Source organism: Nicotiana tabacum, chromosome 6, assembly GCF_000715075.1.
Source record: "Nicotiana tabacum cultivar K326 chromosome 6, ASM71507v2, whole genome shotgun sequence".
NCBI lineage: Eukaryota > Viridiplantae > Streptophyta > Magnoliopsida > Solanales > Solanaceae > Nicotiana > Nicotiana tabacum.
This window is the reverse complement of record NC_134085.1, coordinates 172,353,265-172,374,543: the sequence shown is the minus strand read 5'-3', so window position 1 is coordinate 172,374,543 and position 21,279 is coordinate 172,353,265. Positions and strand designations below refer to the sequence as shown.

At 39.4% G+C, this 21,279-nt stretch overlaps 1 protein-coding gene across 2 annotated transcripts; it reads right to left on the bottom strand.

Annotated features, from left to right (window-relative positions):
• Window positions 1-352: 352 nt before the first annotated feature.
• LOC107831208 (protein MODIFIER OF SNC1 1) lies at window positions 353-12,190 on the bottom strand. 2 transcript variants are annotated; one of them, XM_075255929.1, is made up of 10 exons: window positions 11,913-12,190; window positions 9,010-9,103; window positions 7,475-7,555; window positions 7,345-7,389; window positions 6,789-7,164; window positions 6,005-6,107; window positions 5,202-5,282; window positions 3,825-5,088; window positions 3,445-3,712; window positions 353-3,346 (listed from the first exon to the last, which is right to left on the bottom strand). In XM_075255929.1, the coding sequence occupies exons 2-10, from the start codon at window positions 9,039-9,041 to the stop codon at window positions 830-832; spliced, it is 4,767 nt and encodes a 1,588-aa protein (XP_075112030.1). In that variant the 5' UTR covers window positions 9,042-9,103; window positions 11,913-12,190; the 3' UTR covers window positions 353-829. The 2 variants fall into 2 exon arrangements, with proteins under 2 accessions (XP_075112030.1, XP_075112031.1); XM_075255930.1 differs by having other exon boundaries at window positions 9,010-9,126; window positions 11,913-12,144.
• Window positions 12,191-21,279: the final 9,089 nt, after the last annotated feature.

Here is a 21,279-nt window from a genome sequence, read left to right as displayed (position 1 = left end):
AAATTGGTTCCGAAAAAGCTTGACTTTTATAGTAAAGTGTTGTTATACAACAATGTTATAGAGAAGTTTTGACAGTATATATAAATGACAGCATTCAAAAAGCTGCTTGAATTCATAACATGTTGAACTGCAAAAAAATGAACTATCTCGCGTGGAATCTGATTGCCATGTCTAACTAGTTAATCTAGCCTGACGCAACTTGTTAGTCTTTCTACAATCAGGTGAATTGCTTTAACCGTTAAAAAAGTAACAGCTCATTGAGAAGGGACTAAAACTGCACCAATTTGATAAAACTATCAGGACTATTAGTGCACCATGTCAAAGAGGATGATTTTGAGACGAAGCTCAAAGATAGGGAAAAATTTTGGGCATTTTCTCAACAAAATAACATAGCGGAGCAGGCAAAACCAGCTTCACTCTGCCCATCATTCTTGCTTCTCGACCAAGAGAAAAAGCTACACCTCTAAATTGTGATGGTACAAAACTACAAACGTAATAGCAACATACAAATGCTTCATACGAATTGACATTCTTCTGTGGAGAAAATGGGCAACTATTTTAATGTTCTTCAAATTAATTACAGTTCTCATAATGCCGCACTTACTGTTGCACCAAACACAATATTTTTCCCAAAACCATGTGGCAAAACCAGGCTGTAGTCCAGCTCACCCGTGTGACATTGGCCAACAAGTTCTCTTTTACCACGTCAAAAGCTACCACCTAAGACTGCACCACCAGACATCTTGCAAACTAAGCAAAGATTATCCGGCAAGTTGCTATCCATCACAAACTAAAAAGACCTAAATCCACATTTTAGCCTCCCCATCAATCAATCATAATTGGCATTTATTCGGCCAGAGCCACCTTGCCTACCATGGAAATTCCCACCTCCACGCTTTGACTGACCCTGACCCCTCTCTCTGTATCTCTGACCAACATTGTGAGAACCATCAGCTGGCCCTTCAAAATTACTTGATTTGCTATCACTGTATTGCCCAACTGGCTGGTACTCATAATGCATGTTGTTCCTCCGCCTTTCTCGACCACTGGAGGTGCTGTGCTGCCAATTATCTCTCCCCGAGAACATATCTCCACAAGATTCCTGCATTCTGGCAGGACGATTGTTTTGGTTTACATTCCTTCTTAAACCTGAGTTGCTCCGCTCTTGCATAGCTTCAGCACTTTCAGCAGGAGGTAATTCAGCTTTGACAAGCGGACCTTGGTTTGGGGAGTAGGGGCGTCCCCTCAATGAAGATGGCTTTCTCTCTCTTCTTGGATCGAGATTTCCAACGTGTGGTACCTCTGAGACAATTTTATCTTCAGATGCTAATTGATCTGATTGACCCACACCTTTATCACTGCTCCCCTTCACACTGCGTAGGGGAACATTAACTTTATCCTGATGATAATCCCTCTTATCGGCCCGACCGCCTTCCATATTAACATTTTGGGCTCTGGTAGACATACCTGCCTGTTGATTATTAACTGCAAGCATGTGGGACTTTGGTTGCCAATGTGGTGGAGTACGATTACCCATGCCAAGATTTTCCTTTGCTGCAGCGCTTCTGTCCATCTGGTTTATGTCAGAAGCTCCTGACAGAGTGTGATTTTGCTGAGTTTCCCCACTGCTGTCTTTGTATTGATGTCCAGAATTTCCTGTGCTTCTCTGGCCCTTAGAAGGATAGCGTTTTCCTTTACCCGTCGTTCCCTCATCTTTTACAACAGGAATGGTGGTACGTGGACCTTCAAAATCACCTGGCATGTTCCAACCATCTGATACATCGAACTCACTCGAACACTTCGAATCAGATTTCGCAGAATCTCCATCAGGCTTCAAAGATCGAGTGTGATCCAGAGGCTTATAAGTGTTCTTGCTGGTATGCTCCGGAGACTTATAAGTGTTCTTGCTGGTGTCCAATGCCAAGTCTGCTGAACCCCTTTGCCTCCACACTCCATGTGCTTTCCCTTGCCTATTATTATTGTGTTTGACGTCACCAATCCTGGACTCTATGGAAAAGCTTTCAATTACAGAGCTAATAGGTAGGTTTTCAGGCGTAGAGTCTGCCCTTCCAGTTGTCTCATCTGGACCAGGAGAACTGCCTGACGACAACAGTGGCGGTTGACTACTAGCATGCTGTGCAAGCTCTTTGGCCACCGGTTTTGGAACATATCTCTCCATTTCAGCCCTCTTGCTTTTTGAATTACTCTGCACCATATTATCACTCTTCAGAGGACCAACGGAATCAGACGCAGTTTTCTGCCTTGCTTCAGCAGCATCTTCAGTTTTGCTCTGAGACCGCACAGGTGCCCACACAACCGTATCACCTCCATGAAACTTATCAGTATGCACATTAGGGTGCTGATTTCTCTGCGGCCTGCGAGGGTGCTGAGGTTTCCATTGGTTAATTACTCGACTATGACCTTCTTCCATAGGCAAAGGAGAACTCTGATCAGAAGGCTGCACAACACAATCACCACTTACTGCCTGAACTGAGCTCACATCTAGAACCAGCTGAGATGAATTCAACTTCTCCTGTTGCATACCGACTTTAGCAGGATCACTATCATTTTGCACTGGTAATGGAGTAGCTGGGCTAGGCAGCGCAGTATCAAGCTTCTGCTTGTTCTTGTTGGTCCTATTACCTTTCCTTCTCTGCTGCGCGGAAGACTCAACGGCAACCTTGGCATTATTAACCATGTTTGATTCAGCACTTAAGCCAACTTCATGAGTCTCAGTTGATGGAACATCATTAATATTTACATCATTATGACCCTTGGATACCTCAGTAACGCTAACCAGAACTGATTTTTCATTCATATTCTTTGGTGTCATATTTGGCCTTTGCTTGTGGCTAGTACGCTTATGCTTGACAACACCCCCATCACTTGACTGACAAGCAACTTTTCCATGAGTGGTAGCAACCTTATTGGCATCCTGCTTAGATAGCAAAGCTTGGGGTTGTGGGATGGCTATTTCTGACTGGACCATAATAGAAGTGCCAAATTCTAACATAATAGGTGGATTAGTATGCTCACTGCCTTTCTCTAGAATGTGGTTGCTAGTATCAATTACATCACACTGTGCTGCTAAAGCTGCATTGCGGGCTTGAGGTCTGACACTAGGCACCACTGGTTCAGGGGGTGAGGAGCCTTCCAGATCTTGCTTCATAACATCAGGGGACGAATCCTTTATAGCCTTCTGAGACAAAGCATCACCTGCCTGCATACGGCGATTCAATTCCTCCAATTTAGCAAGAGCTTTGGCTTTCTGTTGTTTACTTCGTTCTTCCTCTTCTTTCTGTAGCTGTAAGGCACGCTGCCTGGCTAACTCTTTCATCTTTGCACGCTAATGAAAGCAAGTGGCATACATTAGATTAGATAAAGGGAATAAACAAGTAACTGCCGGATCATGGATAAGTTAAGAGTAAAAGGTAAACATACTACCTGCGCTTGGTTATCTGCTGAATCATGCAATTCTGACAAGGATTCTTTTTCACCACTCACAATTATATCAGTTAAAGCTTGCTCAGCAGCCTCAACTTGAGGACCTGGCTCACATGCATGAACATTAGAAGCAGGTTCTAAGCATGTTGCAGAAGCCACAACAGATGATTCAGCAGCAATGGGCCTTTTTCTCCAACCATCATCATGACTATCAGATCGGGCTTTACCAAGATTATCACTTTTGATTTGCACACCACGATTTGGCCTCCTGTGAGAAAAATGTTTTTAGTAAAAGGAACAGCATATATGTGAAATATCACACACAGTATAAACAACCATGACCATATCTGAGAGATATCACACACAGTATAAACAACCACCTTGACATAGTAGCTGTTAACTGGCCTCCCTTGTTCCCAGTGGTTCCAGTATGAGTTCTTTCGAATGACACAAGAGCACCTTTAACTTCATTTATTGAATTGGTAACCTTAGGATTTAGTTCTGACTTATTGATATCCTCTTCAGAAGAAACATAAGGCGCTTCATAACGTCCATCAGATGCTCGAACTTTTGCATTTAGACCTTCAATCTTCTGCATCAAGGAGGAGTCTCTGGCAGTCACTGCAAGAGTTGAACCCCTTTCAGGAGCTGAGGAAGACGGAGGCACTCCACCAGAGGATTCCACATAACCTGGTTTCTTTGTATAACTGCCATCAGCAACCTTCATAGTATTTATACCTTCAAATGAGTTCGCTTTGGTGTTATCTGAAGAATCACATCCTCGATCATCATAACTACGCGGATAACAGTTCCCACTCCCTGTAGTTCTCCTTGAATACAATTCCTTCTCCCTGTCATGCTCACCTCCCCGCTCATGCTTCTGCAATGATCTCTGAAAGTTTCTATCAGGATATGGGCCATTAGTGGGCGCAGAATGTTCCCACGTCTCTCCTTCCTCTCTTGCATCATGCTTTAAAAGAACTTTATATGGTCCTTTAGCATCATCAGGGTGAGCAGACTCTACTCCCTCTGGCAATGCTTTGGCATTAGCACCATGGCTGCCAATTCTGGCATGAGTATTAGTTGGATCAGGAGTGTTTGGGCCTGAATATCTATTATAAACTGGGGGACCAGGAGGCATGCCCATGAGAGGAATTTCCCGCTCATTGGAATTGCTATAACCCATTGGTGGTCCATAATAACCCTCAAAGGCCACTGGACCAGAGTAAAAACCAGGTCTAAATGGCATATTTGGACGAATATAAGCATCGGTAATCTGGGGTCTATACATATCTCCACCTCTGGGATGGTGCCCTCTGGATCCAGGCCCCGGAGGAGGAACTGGCTGTGTATTTGCAATAGCAGGAGGTGGAATCGGGGGTCGAAAGTAGGGGAATGGTTCAATTGGGAAACCACCAGGAGGAACTGGAGCTCCATAAGGTGGCCCCCCAGGTGGTCCTCTATACCAGAATCCTGCAGGAGCATTCATAGGAGGCCCATGCCATGCATCAAAATGATGGGGTGGAACATTAGGACCAAGATAGTGATGGGGATCCCCTTGCCATTTCTCCATGCCATATTGAGGACCATCCTCAGCACTTTGACCATCTCTTTTCCATGCGTCGAATGTCTCACCCTTCACATCTGCACTCGTATAATTACCTTACCATCATCAGAAAGCATATTCCATGACTACTCTGTTGCAACTAAGTACAAAAAGGAATCACTTGATATAGCTTCAAACGAGATATGCAAACCTGAATGAGATGCAGTTGCCTTCTCTAGGGGCTGTGCTACTTTGCCAGAAGCAGAGCTAGGACGGCTACAAGAATCACGATCTATCAAAAGAACATGACCAAGCGGCCAGTTAAGAGTGCAATACCAACAGAATAATCAGCAAAGTTTCATTCCAGCAACAGCAACAGAATATACAATTTTCATATTTTCCTTTTTTTTCTTTTTTCTTTTTTCGGGTTTAGGGGGAGAGAATTATTGGGATCGAGGCATAGTTTTTGTAAGGAGTGAGGGGATTGAACAAATGAAAGAATTAATAACGTTCAACTACAATTTTAGCATCCCTAGAAAGTAAATTTTGAAGATTTAAGCCAAACATGTCCCTTTGTTAAATCTTAGTAATTGCCAGCAAAACCATAAGTTCTAGCCTCCAAGTACACGAACAAGCAGTGAAACGAGTAAAGATGAAATGAAAAAAGCTATTGCGGATGGGCATTCATTTAAAGAAAAGAATTAATAATGTTCAACTACAATTTTAGCATCCCTAGAAAGTAAATTTTGAATATTTAAGCCAAACATGTCCCATTCTTAAACCTTACTAATTGCCAGCAAAATCACAAGTTCTAGCCTCCAAGTACACGAACAGGCATTGAAACTAGTAAAGATGAAATGACAAAAGCTATTGCGAGAACCATGAAATGATTCCACAAAGCATTGTATAATATGGAGTGAGCAGATAGTATTTACACCATTGAGGTGAACAGAAACTAATCCAATTAACCAATGAAAGACATTATGTAGGAGATTTTAAAGGACCAGCAGTCACCTTGTGACTCAGTAGTCTTCCCAGATACATCTCTATCCGATCCAAGAGTAGGAAAATCCCCAGAACTCAGAGAAAATCCTTCATTCTTAGAAGACAGCACTCCCTGTAAGTACAAGTAAGCTCAAAATCCAGCACAGTGACACATAAACTTATCTCTCTCTTACATATACAGAGAGAGAGGGGGAGCAGAAGTGGGAGGGGAAGGGATACATTTTGAGGGAGCAGAAACTGTAAAAAGAAAGCATAGGAAAAGAGATGAATTTCATTCCAATCAAGATAAGCCCCCTCGCTAAAAAGATAGACCTTGAGCCACTTTTCAAACATTTAAAAATTAGTAAATTCCAACAACAATTCTCATTTTTTAAAGAGATACCTTATTTTAAAACATTTAGCTTCTAACAATCGCATTGTACAGAACAGCAGAATACAGAGGAATAAATTGACAAGAAATGAGAAGAGAACATCCACATATCCGTACACAATTATAGAACGAGCTCTTCTCGAAATACTACTCTTACACAAGCATGGTGATTTTCTTGTAGAACATCTCACTTGTTTACTTCAACTGATTAACTCCTTTAACTATTAGATTGCAGATATAAAATGAAAAAATCAAGTGTGAAAAAGGAGTTAAGCTCACTGTCTCGCTCCTCTTGCTCTCACTGTCACCCTAAAAACAAAATAAACTACAGGGAAAGGACAATAGGAACAAAAGATATTTGGCAAAATAATACCTAAAAGATATTCATCACAAGGGAACATTAAGTAGCAACAAACTACATACCAAACGCTCTGCTGTAGCTGTTGCTCCCCATGCTACTGGATGTTCAGAAACAGGCTCAGCAAAACGTGAAAGTTGCGAACTGCCAGGCCTTGTCTCTGCACTGTGTGGACGTGCCAACGTTGATGGTGCTTTGTTTGATGATAATGGCCCAGAAGCTGACGAAGGCCTAGAATTGGTACCCCATGCACTGGTAATAGGTTCTTGTGTTCTATCACTACCAGCAGTTGAAGGTCGAGTGCCACTCCCACCAGATGAAGGGCGGGATCTAAGATGACTTGGTGAGCTCGTTCCACCATCAGCATTTGGAGAGAGCGTTGAGCAACCCCACGGGTTTGACGTAGAGGAAGATGTACGGCTACCCCAGCTCAATGTACCCCTATGTCAAAGTAGGAGAGGGCCTAGATCAAGTCAACAAAGAAACAATGCCAAAGGAAATACCAGACAGCTCTCCAAAAGGCAGGCAAACCCAAATAAGTATCGCACACAAGTGCCAATGCCATGGGCAAGGCAGACACAAATATAAGGGGCTAAAAGAAAAAAGAGTACAGGTACTCACTTGGGAACAATTTCAACATTTGGGTCCAAACCGTGATTCTCTAACCTTCAAAAGATTTAAGTACACACAACTTCAGAAACATATGCTTAGATCAGATGAGGAAAAATATAGATCAGCCAATATCTCATACCGCTGACTGGGCAAGTTCAATGGTTTTGGGACAGCCACTTTTCCAAGAACAGTCATGCCACCTCTTCTTGTAGAAGCCCACCTATAATGATGGAATTACAGGATGACTTAAGGAAATGATACAACCACACCAGTAAGACAATGTCATAATACTGACTACAATGTATGTAATACGATCTAATATTAGCATTAACCAATTTAATAACACCATAATAGACAGCAATATTAAGAAATGCCAAAAGGTTAATTTGTCATAGAAATCAGAACAGAATTTTTTTAACTCTCATCCTCAACCCCAACAAAAGGTCTCTCCAATATATTCCTAACTCTAATGCCACACCGCTGAAGCATCACTCTTTGAGCAATCTATACAACAATTAAATGTTGCATTGGAGCCCATTGTTAGTTCTCACTTGATCCTACTCCACCAAGGCATCATAGTTTGCCCAAAAAAATGTGTAGTGTTTGGACAACTTTAGCAGAAAGTAACTTATCAAATAAAAAAACTTTAGCAGAAAGTACATTGAATTTATTTTTTTTGGGGGGGGAGAAAAAAGCTTGTGCAAAAGAATCTATGTAAAAGAGAATTATGCCTTTTTGAATGCAAAACTTGATAGGTAAATTCCGGCCACAAAAAAAGAGAATATGAAACTCCTCAAGTTGGTTGGTCTACACATTTTTACTCTGTCCTTGCATATTTAATACTTTATCAACAGAGCAATGTTATCAGTCCGCAATATTAAGCACATATGGAATATTTAACTTAACATCTGAAATTTTCCTTCACAATTGTGGCCTTTAAGTGACATCTTTCCGATACAAAAACCACTCTAGACAATTGAACTACCCTATTCATACCATTTTATTTGACAAGGCATGAAGTTTAAGATGCCAATTTGACATATATTAAATTAGTGATTGTTTAAGAGAATCTAAAAGTAATTGTTGATAAGTTATATGACAGTGAAAACATTATATCAAACTCAAGATTTTAATAATTTTAATGAATCAAAATTTGTGAAAGTTGTATAAAAATGGGATGATCTTAGGCATTTTGGAACGTTACAAAATGAAAAGAGTGTCATATAAAGGAATATTCTCTCCGTTTCAAAAAGAATGAACCTATTTTCTTTTTAGTCAGTTTCGAAAAGAATGAACCCTTTCAAAATTTAGAAACAATTTAACTTTAAAATCTATGGATTATTTTAGACCACAAGTTTCAAAAGTCTTCTCTTTTTTCTTAAACTCTGTGCCCAACCAAATAGGTTCAATCAAATTGGAACGGAGGGAGTATTATTTAAGGATTTTCAGTCTAATTTTGTCCATAACCTACATAACAGGAGAAGAGGACCAGAGAGAATAAGATAGTAGATGTACGATTTTGGCCTCAATGTTTTTTTTTTCAAAACAAAGAAATAGGGGGAGGCATGTACTTAACAAGGAACAGAAAACAAAGTTCATATAAAGCAATATAAGGGGCATTTGTGAAAAATAAACAAGAAAGAAGGTGTTTACATAAAAAGAAACTTTTTTTACCTTTTCTCCCCTGCCAACATACTTGAAGTCATTATCCAAATATCGATACACGGTCATCCAAAAAGCTTCACAAAGAGCCTACTTCAGCAAGAATCTGGAACAGATTTGGGAGAGCACCTTTTCCATTAATAACAAGTCATCAAATTAAGAGAACCAATACCAAAACATTTTCATAATGGAACATTACACTAGAACCATCAAACACCAACAGCTAAAGAAACTACTTCATGAAAAAAAGTTTAGATATAATTAAGACTCAGCCGATGCTCAGATCAATTAGATTTTGAAATGTGGGGAACAAAAAGCATATATAGACAGTTTCACTTACCAATTTCTGTATATGTATATCACCGGAGAGTAACTTTATTACCCATAGAATGATGTCCCATGTACAAGGGTGGTTGCAACAATTAACAAAAATGAAACATAAGTAAATACCAGCAATGACAGGTGATGCATCGTGATCACTGATCTCATGTAGAAGGGTGGTTACAACAAGTAACAAAAATGGAACATAAATAAATACCGCAATGACAGATGATGCATCGTGATTTGTGTGTACAGACAGCCTAAGTGAGATACTCCTATATGCTATCATCAACTTTTCTTCTTTTTAAGTACAATACTACAATATGGGCTAGTTACCAATATAAGTTAAAACATCTCAGTACAAAGTTTTCAATTTCCTAGGACCAACATTGGCATCATAACATCCATTCATTCCCCGAAACATATTGACATTGTCTCGAACCATTCCCCCTCCCTGCACAAAAGCACCCTATTATGCTACTCCTAAAATCATAATTTTTTTATGAGGTACGAGATATTATAAAAAGCATCAAGAAGATGCAAAAGAGCACGGTCCAGGTGCTAATACAAAAGAAGATATGTTAGCTCTGTACAGATGGTCCTATGCTAGGGCTAAGGAGCTAACAAAATCCAAGAATAATTCGGGGGAGCTAATAGGGGAGAGGTTACTCCAACTATATAACAAAACTATACAATTAGCCTTCAAGGAGTAATTTGGAGTTGCTAAACCATCAAAACATCTTCATTCATTCTAAAAAGACTAAAATAATCAGCTGTGCTCTTCCTTCTTGGTAATCAATGTAACACTGATTAGTCAACCCAGTGGCCAAACTGGCCAATAGTCAAGAAGTTTGGAAAATTGATACCTCGCAGATTATGTTACCTTCTCAAAAACAAAAAAGGAAGATACCTCGTACCAACAGATGGCTAAATGGAAAGTCTTACTAACAAACAGGCCCCAAACATCATTAACCTCAATAGTTATTGTTTAAAGTTACGAAGTTAAGAAAGTTAACATCTGTGTAACCGACAATAAATTCTTCAAAATATTCACAGGTATTAGCATATTTCCAAGAAATTAGGTCCCTAGTAAACTAGAAGATGGGAAATGGTGACCAAAAGTAAAGCTTTTTAAGCATAACCCATCAGTGTCAACCCAGTAGAGCACATCTTAAAATTATTTTAGTATCTTCCACCATAACTCAATGGCTATTATTTTATTAGTAAAGTGAGTGAATAGTTCAGTTATAAAAACCAGGTAATGGTTCTTTTCTTGATCAGGAAAAAACCAAAATCATAAAAACCAGGTAATACTTTTGGTTCCTAACCAAGGCTCAAACACATATTTCCCTCTGTTTCCACAACTAACTTCAACATCTTACAGAAAAATACGGCAAAGAAACAACACGGGAGAATATAAGAAATCGATCACTTTTTTATTTCTACTCAATTTTGCTATAGAAGTTTTTCAAAACATTATCTTTTTCAGCAATTTATTTATGTGACAGTCACATGCACTTGAATGGGTAAAGCATGCCTTAATGCCTCACCACCTCTGGCTACATAATTCATACTCTCTTCTTTTAGAATGAGAATGGATACATAATACATACTCTGCATAAAACCTTAGGGAAAATATTTAATGACAGGCTGATTTCTTTAATTCTGCATATGAATTCCTTAGTACCATCAAGATTCAAGCATCAAGTAAAGGTGGCTGAACTTCTCTCAACTAAATGATTAACTTCACTACTAATCAGCTTAATACATGAAAGAGTTTTTTTTTTAGTTCACTGCCTTCAGGTTCCAAAAGTGGCGTCAAAATCAAAACTCCAAGCAAGTGAATTGTACAAAATAATTAACATAACATTTAGAAAGTTTGAGGTATATAATACAGCTTTAACTTGAGGTACTCTGAACATGCATGTGAAGAACTGCATAGAACAAAAAGAAAAAACAGAAACTCTGAAGCATGTGAAAAATTTAACTAGATTAACCATTAAACTCAACTCTATCTTGAGCTGGACTTCTTTTCCCCATAACAAGCAAAAGAACAAGAAAGGAGAATCCTTGCTAGTGAGAACACAGACTGCAATCTCCACATAAGCAAATGATTTTGCATAGGAAACATAAAACCTTGCACTTTATACTAACAACTATGAAGGAGGATAAATATTGCTTCTTCCATCCTCACAATAAAACAGGGAATGCAATCCTCTCATTGCAAAAAAGCACAATCTTTCACTGATGACATAATGTTACAGCAGCGAACTTAGAAACAACATCAAATTCCTACTAATAACCTTTTTGCAATTTCTCAAAGGCAAACCTTTATGACACGAAATTCACCAACAAAGTTAAAATACAATTATCGAGTAGTTATATAATGTGCATAGCTCAATACATAATCTTTTTCCTTGTGCGCAGCGCAGTAGAGCGTGCGAAGGAAACACATAGTGTAAATAGTCATATTTCCTAACCCTAGAATCCAAATTTTTCTTGATTTCTGTAAAATCGCGAAATCCAATATAAAGACGCTGAGAATGCCGAAAAAAAACAGATTTTTGGAACAAAGAAGCACGGATAGAGCTTACCAAAGAAAGAAGGAATATAGAATTGAATCGGATCTGCCAGAAGCTCCGATCTGCAACCCGTTAATATAAGTGTGTGTATTATAGGGAGATAGAGAGAGGCGATGGTGTGAGTGAGTGTGTGTAAATTGTTTAGGTGATTTTGGATTGAAAGGAGAGAGAGATCGAAGAAGGAGAAGAGAGAGTGGAGAAGAAGGAAGAATAAAAGGGAGAAGCGAATGTTGATGGAAACCCAACAGAGGGAGGAGTAAAGTCTTTAATTAAAACTAACACACGGGTCCACTCTTAATTTTCGGATTCACGTTAACCTCTATCTCTTTTCTAAAAACTTTTACGTCATCCTCACTCTCACCCTCTCGCGCGTGATTCTCGCTTGATAGACGGAGGGTGAGTAAAAAGTACATAGTAGTAGTAATTTTTTTTTGGTGGATATTTTTTCATTCGACCACCCGATCTTTACGACTGTACGTGTATATGTATTCCAAAATTTAACTTTTTTAAATCTGCTAATTTGCTACTAAAAAGATAGTTTGTTTTTTTAATAAAGCGGTTTCTTAGTGTTTGAGCAAATAAGTGTTAAACCAATTAATAATAAATCAAAAGGTAATTCTTAGTTGAACTTAATAAATTTTAGACCGAATAAAATAAAGCACTTGTATAACGAATAGTGCTCAAAAGTATTAAATAACGGATTTATTGCACTATAATTGACAATAAATATGATACCAATAATATGTAATAAATGTAAATAATGACAATAAATGCAATGGGAAAGGATCTACCACCCAATTATTATGATTGGGATGCTCCTTTTCTCTATCTGCAACGTGAAAAAGTGAGAAGTCAAGATGTATATGGAATCTTGGGATTTATGGATAAAGATTGAACAACGTGTGCTCGAATAAATTATTGAATAAGATAACTTCTTCGTATATTCTTTTGTCAGCCTTTACAGTATGTTCATGTTCAAAAAAGAAGATCCCCTTTTGTTCCCTATCTCTTCCTATTTATAAGGGACAATTCCCAAAAATCCTAGAAAGTACATCATAAAGAATATCCAAAGGAATATTCTCTATGTCCATTTCTGAACCTATGCTACCGTTACTCTCTCATCTCGGTTGCTCGCCTTTGGCACCAGCCCTTGTGAGAACGACCTTCAGTCGTTATATCATGGTCGACCCCGCCCTTTGTCTTACTTGTCCGTTACCATGGTCACCAAATTTGGACCTATACAACTAGGGCACGACTCTGCTTGTTGAGGTCGTGGCCCTGCACGTCCTTAATAAGCAGACATCATATGTCTTCGTCTTGAGAGAATTTGGCCATTGAATCAAGCCCGGTCGACCAAGATCAAGAGAACGACACAACCAGTGGAGTCATGATTAGTGTGGTTACCATGGGGTAACGTCACAGCCACGCACGTCATCATTATGCATCTTCCCGAGACAGCGTCTGCGTGCCTGTCGCTTTAGTTTTGGTGCCATTGACAATCCTTTGCTTCAATTCTAGCGCCATCCATCCCTATAAATAGATGAGGGTTTCGTTTTTCAAAAGTTTCTACCATCCTTCTCCCTGAACATTGTTTTCTTTCGATCTTCTTTGCCAGTTCCTATTATTAACTTTGCATTAACGATTTCCGTTTCTCTCCTTCTTACCCAGTCACCACCTCTTTCTTTAGGTTTAGTAGCACAACTTTCATCGTTAAGATGTCACAAACCCTTCGCATTCATGATGAAGTTTCTGACGTCACTCCGTTGTCGATGGCTCATCCCTCCGCTGGTGAGGATTTTGTGGCTGAAGAGGGTGAGAGTTTTCCTACTGTAGAGAAGATAGTTCCCAGAAACCCCTTGTTTAGAAGCGATTTCCATAAGGAACCAGCTCCCGCTCCCGTTCCGGTGATCTCTGAGACCGGGCCATCTCATATAGCTGAACTCTGATCTACACATCATATCCTTTCTCACGTCGAGATGGTTCCGGCTAGTGGCGACATCGTGGAGGTCCATCGACCTGGGTATTGCGCCTTTATGTCTACCCTTTCTTTATTGGTTATACTCTCCCTCTTCTTCCGTTGGCGGAAGAATTCTACCAATTTTACAATATTTTCCCGGCACAACTGTCTCCATATTTGTATAAAGCTTTCCTGATGCTGACAAAGTATGCGGAGTTGGCTGGTTGCGAGATTGATATCCGCCACCTATTACACTTGTTTTTGCCAAGTTTTATAGAGGCACTATGATACACCTGCGACATTGCGGGACCAGAGGACTGATAGTTGGAATGGACGATAGGACGAATCGAAAGTTTTGGCACGAGTACTTCTTTATCAGAATCGAGCACTTGGTGTCGGGCCCTACTGGATTTCTCAAGCAGTGGAATCATAATCGTAGATGTTGGTGGTATACGCTTGTTATCTTCTTTCGTCCCTTTGTTTTTCGTTCATTTGTGGTTTCTTTATGTTGTTTTTTTAGTTGAGAGGCGTGCACCCTTTTCCATCGTCAGTGTTGAAGACTCGGTAGCTTGCTTGTTACCTCACATGGCGGATATTCGAGATTGGGCGATTTTCTACAAAGATTTGAACCAAAGTCCCCTCTAGTAAGTGTTGCTTTTGTTTCAGCCTTTTGTTGTTTGCTGTTATTTGTTGATACGACCTTTTTGTGGTGACAGATCGATGAGTTTCCAAAAGGAAAGGTCCAGTGCTAGCATTTCGCCAAGCCATTACATCGGCAGGGATGCAATTTACTTTGGCTGAGTCCGCCTGTGGAGGTCGTACTCAAACTTTGTCAACTAGGGACTCCCCTCCTCGGAGTGTTGTTGTACGGGACGAGATCTCATCCTGGCATATGTACACATTGTAAATGAGTCATCTAACGGAGAGGAGTCACCATCGAGAAAAAGGAGGATAATGGAACTTGGAAAAACCGTCCCCACTAGCGTCGAAAAGAAGAAGGTGTTGATACCCAATTTTTCTCTGTATATTTTCATATACAAAATACCTTTCAAAATGGCATGTATATACATATATAAGTATGTCCCAAGGTCCTATTATTTTTCTCAATTTTTTAAAGATTTTAAAATCAATTTTTATTGCCCTATTTTATCAAGAAAAACCCAATAAGTGTTCCCAAAATTAGCATTTTGGTAACTCATTTATTGAATTTTCATATTTATACTAAAATATAGATAGTATGATTTTTGCGCATTTTTACAAAATTTATTTAGTATTCTTAAAAGCTAAATTGCATATAATTGCAATATTAGCCTACTTTAAGATTTAATTGCGTTTGTAATTACAAAATTGGCTACGGTATTTTTTATCTAATATTTATATATCATTAATTAATTTAGTACCTTTAATTTATTTCCAGAAATTATCTTATAATTTTTTATAAAATAATTAAGAGAAAAAGGCTATTTAAATGTTAGCCTATTTTTATTTTGATTTTGGTCGGATTTGGCACCCCTAATCCAACCCAATTTCAATTTCAATTGCCAAGCCCAATTCCAAAATTATCCGACCCACAACCTTTAAAAATAACCCACCAGGTCCCCTTTTAAATCCTAGTCGTTGATCTAACAGATCAACGACTCACGTTCTCCCTTTCCTTTTGAATTTACCAACACCCCCCAACCCTAATCATTTGTCACCGGTAGTCGCCTTTGAACTCCCCCATTCTCTCAAACTCTCTCGAAGCTTCTCAAACCCTAGCCGCCTCCCACCACTTCCACCCTAAAGCCACCGGAATCCATGGCTTCCAAGGCCATCGGAGTCCTACACCGGCCTCCTATGACTCCCACACGCCTGATTTCCGAAGATTTAAGGCCTGACCATGAAGAAGCTTGGTCCATGCTTCGTTTGATTCAAGATCTATGGCCATCTCTGGCCTGCTCCGGCGAGCCATGCCTGCTTCGAGCCTAGTTTTGACTTCTCCAGCTTAGATCAGTAACTTTTCCCAGCCTTCTCACTACTGGGGTTCTTCGGAAACCCTAACCCTTTGAGGTTTTTCTGATTTCCTTAGATCTGTTCCAGATCCATGCTTTCCTTAAGTTTTTAAAATGATTTTCCCGACTTTTCTTTCAAAATTACTTTCAAAATCATCTCTTTTCTGACCTAGGATTTTTCTGAAAGTATTTAAATGTTTCTCTGACTTTCTTTTTCTTTTTGTGTGTATTTGCCTCTATTGTGTTCTTGTATTTTCTTCTACCGTGTTCTTGTATGCTTCTTCTACGGTGTTCTCGTATACTTCTTCTACTGTATTTTCCTATACTGTGTTCTCGTGTGCTTTTTCTACTGTATTTTCCTCTACTGTGATCTTGTGTGTTTATCCTACTGTATTTTCCATTATTATGTTCTTAAGTGTTCTTATTAAGTCCCACCTATTGAGTTCTGGTTAAGCTTCTTCTAAAAAGCTTCTTAATATGTTTCTCCTACTGTTCTATCAATTTTCCCATTATGTTTCGAATTAATTTCTTTTACTCTGTTTTCTTTGAGCTCTTCTACTGTGTTCTACATGTTACTTTTCTATCATGTTTCTCATGAGTTTCTGTTGCTGAAAGAAACATGTTAGAAGTTTCAGTTCTTTTTGAGACCTCTGAACCTGTTTCGATTTAGTTACTTGCCCTCTCATCTTTGCACTCGATTAATGGTGGAAACCCCATAATTTGGGGGTTCCTCCAAGTCTGGCTATGTGATTTGCTTGAACTAGGGTTGTCACACCTCCTTTTTCCGCGCCCTGGGGGGCGCAGGGGGAGTTTTTTCCAATTAAAGGACAATCGAAAGGGGATTGGTTTAATTATTTCAGAGTCGCCACTTGGGAGATTTAGGGTGTCCCAAGTCACCAATTTTAATCCCGAATCGAGGAAAATAATGACTCTATATTACAGTCTGCGTACCAGAAATCTAGATAAGGAATTCTGTTAACCCGGGAGAAGGTGTTAGGCATTTCCGAGTTCCGTGGTTCTAGCACGGTCGCTCAACTGTTGTATTTGGCTTATTTATCTGATTTTTAATACACTATGAACTTATGTGCAAATTTATCTTTTAACCGCTTTACTATTATTGTTTTTAGGAGAATGTGAACATCGCTTAAAACACGTCTTTGGACTGCGTCGCATGAAATGCACCCACAATCCGGAACGCATTTTATTTGATGTTTTGAGATTTGGATTTGGGTCGCATGAAATGCACACCCGAGCTTAAGAAAGTAAATTATTAAATACTCGCCTAAAGAGACTATCGCGTTATTATTTTTTGCGGAGGCCGCGAAATTCGCTAAACGGCCCTCCTGAATTCTAAGTAATTTTAAACAAGTATTTACTGAGGGCCCCACGATTTGTGTTGTTATTTGGCGAGGCTCATCTCATGCTTATTTTTTAAAAAAGAATTTGCAACGTCATGGAAATGCATCTCATACCACGTCACAGTCAATGTACCCGTGATTAGAGGCACATTTCGATTTTCGTTGAGATTTGGATTTGGGTCACATAAATGTGCACCCGAGTTTAGGGAGATAACATTATTAAAGGCGCGCCTAAAGCAACTAGCGCATTATTATTTTTGGGTAGGGCCGTGAAATTTGCTAAACGACCCATCCCGGAATCTAGGTATTTAATACATATATTTTGTGAGGGCCCCGCAGTTTGTCCCTTTTATTTGGCGAGGCTCGTCTCGTTTTATTCTTATTATTATTTATTTATTTATGTATTTTATTTATTTATTTATTTATATATTTTTTTTTAAAAAAAAAAGACAAGGCTAAAATGACTACATTTCTTTGCTACTTCGCGAGGTCATGGATCGTAGATTAAACTTATTTGATGAAACGAGTATTTTTCCGCGGGATTAAATTACTACTATGATTTTAACATTGCTACTACATGTACAAACAACTATTAAGACAAACATTGAGATAACAACAATCTGAGCATGAAGAAACAAAATGCCGAATAACTACTTAACATGACGAAACAAAGGAAATACATTCACGAACAAATTTCAATATCATACGGAGTTGATTATCAAGAAATAGCAACTTACAAACATCATGTGAATATGTCTCGCTCATTTGCATACTATTCGCATGAACTAGGATTGTATTTCAACAAACACATGTATATATTACTAACATAAAACATGAGGGACACGGGCAGGGATACCTACTTGCGATCGACGTCCGGTGCGTTGGACCTGCGACGAAACCTCTGACAACAACCTCGACGTACCGAACCTCGACGGAAAACAGAAAACTCGGCAAGGCGGGATCACAGCGACCCACAACTGCTCGCGAAACGCAGTTACGACTGCTTGGAGGTTGATGACCTTGGACTGAAAATGGCGGACTGAAAATGGCGGACTTGACGACGGGGGAAAATGTTGGTCGTGGTGTTGGGTTGTGGTGAGGAGCTGGTGGGTTCGGACGTGTGGGCGTAGGGTTTTTGTTCTACTTTCTTCAGGAAGAAGAAGCAGGAACAGTGGCCGACGATGAGGAGTGGTCGTGGTCGACGGAGCTGGGCAGCAAGTTATGGAGGTCGACGGACTGGAGGTTTGACGGGTGGTGTTTGGTCAGTGACGATGTTGTTGCTGCTCGTCGGGCTGAGTTATGGATGGAGGTTTGACGGACTGGTTTTTGAGACGACGAGGGAGATGGTGTCGTCGGAGCCGGTGGTCGTTTGGACGTGGTTTTGCTGGTTTTCGTTATGAGGGTGACGGAGGAAATGGTGTTTACGTTTGGTGATGATCCGGCGAGGAGGGCTGGTGCGTGGGGGTGCCGGAAGGGATGAGGGAGCTTAGTGGTCGTCCATGGTGGTTTTGGAGTGGAGGTGACGGTCCGGTGCTGGGGGGAAGTCCAGTAGGTTTTTTTTCACGCTAGGGTTTCTTCTTCTTCTTTTGAAGAAGAAGAAGACGATGAACAGTGGTCTGTTTTCAAAAGTTTCGAAATCTTCCCCCTCCTCCTGTTTGTTCGTTCTTTTTTCTTTTTGAAGAAGAAAGACCAACAGTCCTCTTCTCTTTTTTTTTTCTTTTTTTTTTAAAGTCCTCAAAAGTCCGTCCCTTTTTCCCATTCCTGTCCGTGTTTTTGTAATACAATGCCCATAAAAATGTGCCCCACACGTGGTGGGGTTCAAGGCATATGTCCCCCACGCGTGGTGGGGTTCCCCACGTGTCCTGGACACGGTTTATTATGGACTAAGTCCGAAAATTAGGCCTAAAACCGGGTAGTTTGAACCCGAATATTATTCTTTTGCCCGGACCCGAGAAATAGAAACACGTTGCTTAACTAGTCCTATGCAAGCAAAATAACTACCAAAAATAAGACTAGTATTTAAACAAAACTATATCTTTTTTAAATATTTTTCAAGGTTTAAAATAGCTACAAAATATTAATAAAACTATTTTTTGTAATTTTCGTTTTTAAATATTAAGATAAAATATGAAGTAATATTTTTTTTTGTATTTTTCAAAGTTAAAATGACTATAGAATACTAATAAAACTATTTTTTTGTAATTTTCGTTCTTTAATAAAGACAAAAATATGAATTAATATTTTTTGTATTTTTTCAAAATTAAAATGACTGCAAACATTAATAGAACTATATTTTTTATAATTTTTGAATTTATATAAAGTACCAAAATAAAGTACAATTTTTGTATTTTCAAGTTTATGAGAGATACATAAACTAAAATTTATATATATATATTTTTTGAAATTTTCTTTTTTTTGCAACGAAATAAAGTAAAAATAGTTAAAATAGCTATACTAGACCCAATTTCACATATTCACGCTAAAAATGTGAAAATTCTCGGGGAGGGTCAAAAATCACGTGCTTACAGCTGCCCCTCTTTGACTGGAAACACGAAGAGTTTTCCAACAAAGAACGACTAGACGTGTTTTTGACCCGACCATTACTTGGACGGTCTACACTTAAGGAAAGGGGGGGAATGTGACCGAGCCCTGGTATTTGAGCTGCCTACATATCCTTGGTTATACAGGAATCAGGCCACGTGTAGTTCGGGAATGAGAGAGATAGTGAAGTTGTACCGAGGTGAAGAGCCGATCGAGGTGTCGTTCCGTCGAGGTTCCGGTCCGCGGTCCTGTCGTTACAACAAAAATGAAAACTGGAAAAGACTAACTAAGCCTATCAGCTACTAGTTACAAGGATTCCTATCTTCTAAGTCTTCTGAAACTTGGTCTTGAGTCTTGAATGGTGCTTCATACAGACTTTGGATTTGAACCTTGATACTTGCTAGTTGTAGGCGTCAGTTCTTGAGCAGATCACATCTGTTCTCCACTTCCGTGCTTCGGATTCATTCATTTTTCTTCTTTTTTCTTCATTTTTTTTTGTGACTAGCTTTTGTTGACCCTCTCAGACTGTTGACTCGCATTCTTGGGGTGAGCTTCTTGTTGCTTCTATCTTGGATTGAGTGCTGGGGATTTTTGTTGTAGCCTTCTGCCTTCCAATGGGTTACGGCTTGACTTAGAACGATCCCACTGTTCTACAGGCGGACCCCTAACCTCTTCAATCTTTGACATATAACAATCTTCTGCTCTACAGGCAGGCCCCTGACAATCAAAACAAACAAAACAAACAAAATTTCCTAACCCAGTTTGCACTGGGAAGGTTGGTGAGTCGTTAGCAAAATCGTAGCCCACTGATACTACTGGTGCAGTGCTGAGAGTGAACTAAACACTAGATTAGGATGTATTCCCTTGTTATGCAGGTGGGTGCCTGGTTTTAGGAAAATGACTCTTTTTCAAAATGTTTTTTTTTTCCGGTATCTTAGGAGAAAGATTCATCAGACTAAGATTTTGATCCTAGGAGAAGGTTCGTCAGACTAGGTCTCTATCTTAGGAGAAAAATTCATCGGACTAAGATTTTGATCCTAGGAGAAGGTCATCAGACTAGGTCTTGTTTTTTGGTTATCTTAGGAGAAAGATTCATCAGACTAAGATTTGGATCCTAGGAGAAGGTTCGTCAGACTAGGTCTCTATCTTAGGAGAAAAATTCGTCAGACTAAGATTTTGATCCTAGGAGAAGGTTCATCAGACTAGGTCATTTTTGGTGATCTTAGGAGAAAGATTCATCAGACTAAGATTTTGATCCTAGGAGAAGGTTCATCAGACTAGGTCATTCATTTTTGGCATCTTAGGAGAAAGATTCATCAGACTAAGATTTTGATCCTAGGAGAAGGTTCATCAGACTAGGTCTCTATCTTAGGAGAAAAATTCGTCAGACTAAGATTTGGATCCTAGGAGAAAGTTCATCAGACTAGGTCACTTTTTGTTTTTTGGTTATCTTAGGAGAAAGATTCATCAGACTAAGATTTGGATCCTAGGAGAAGGTTCGTCAGACTAGGTCTCTATCTTAGGAGAAAAAT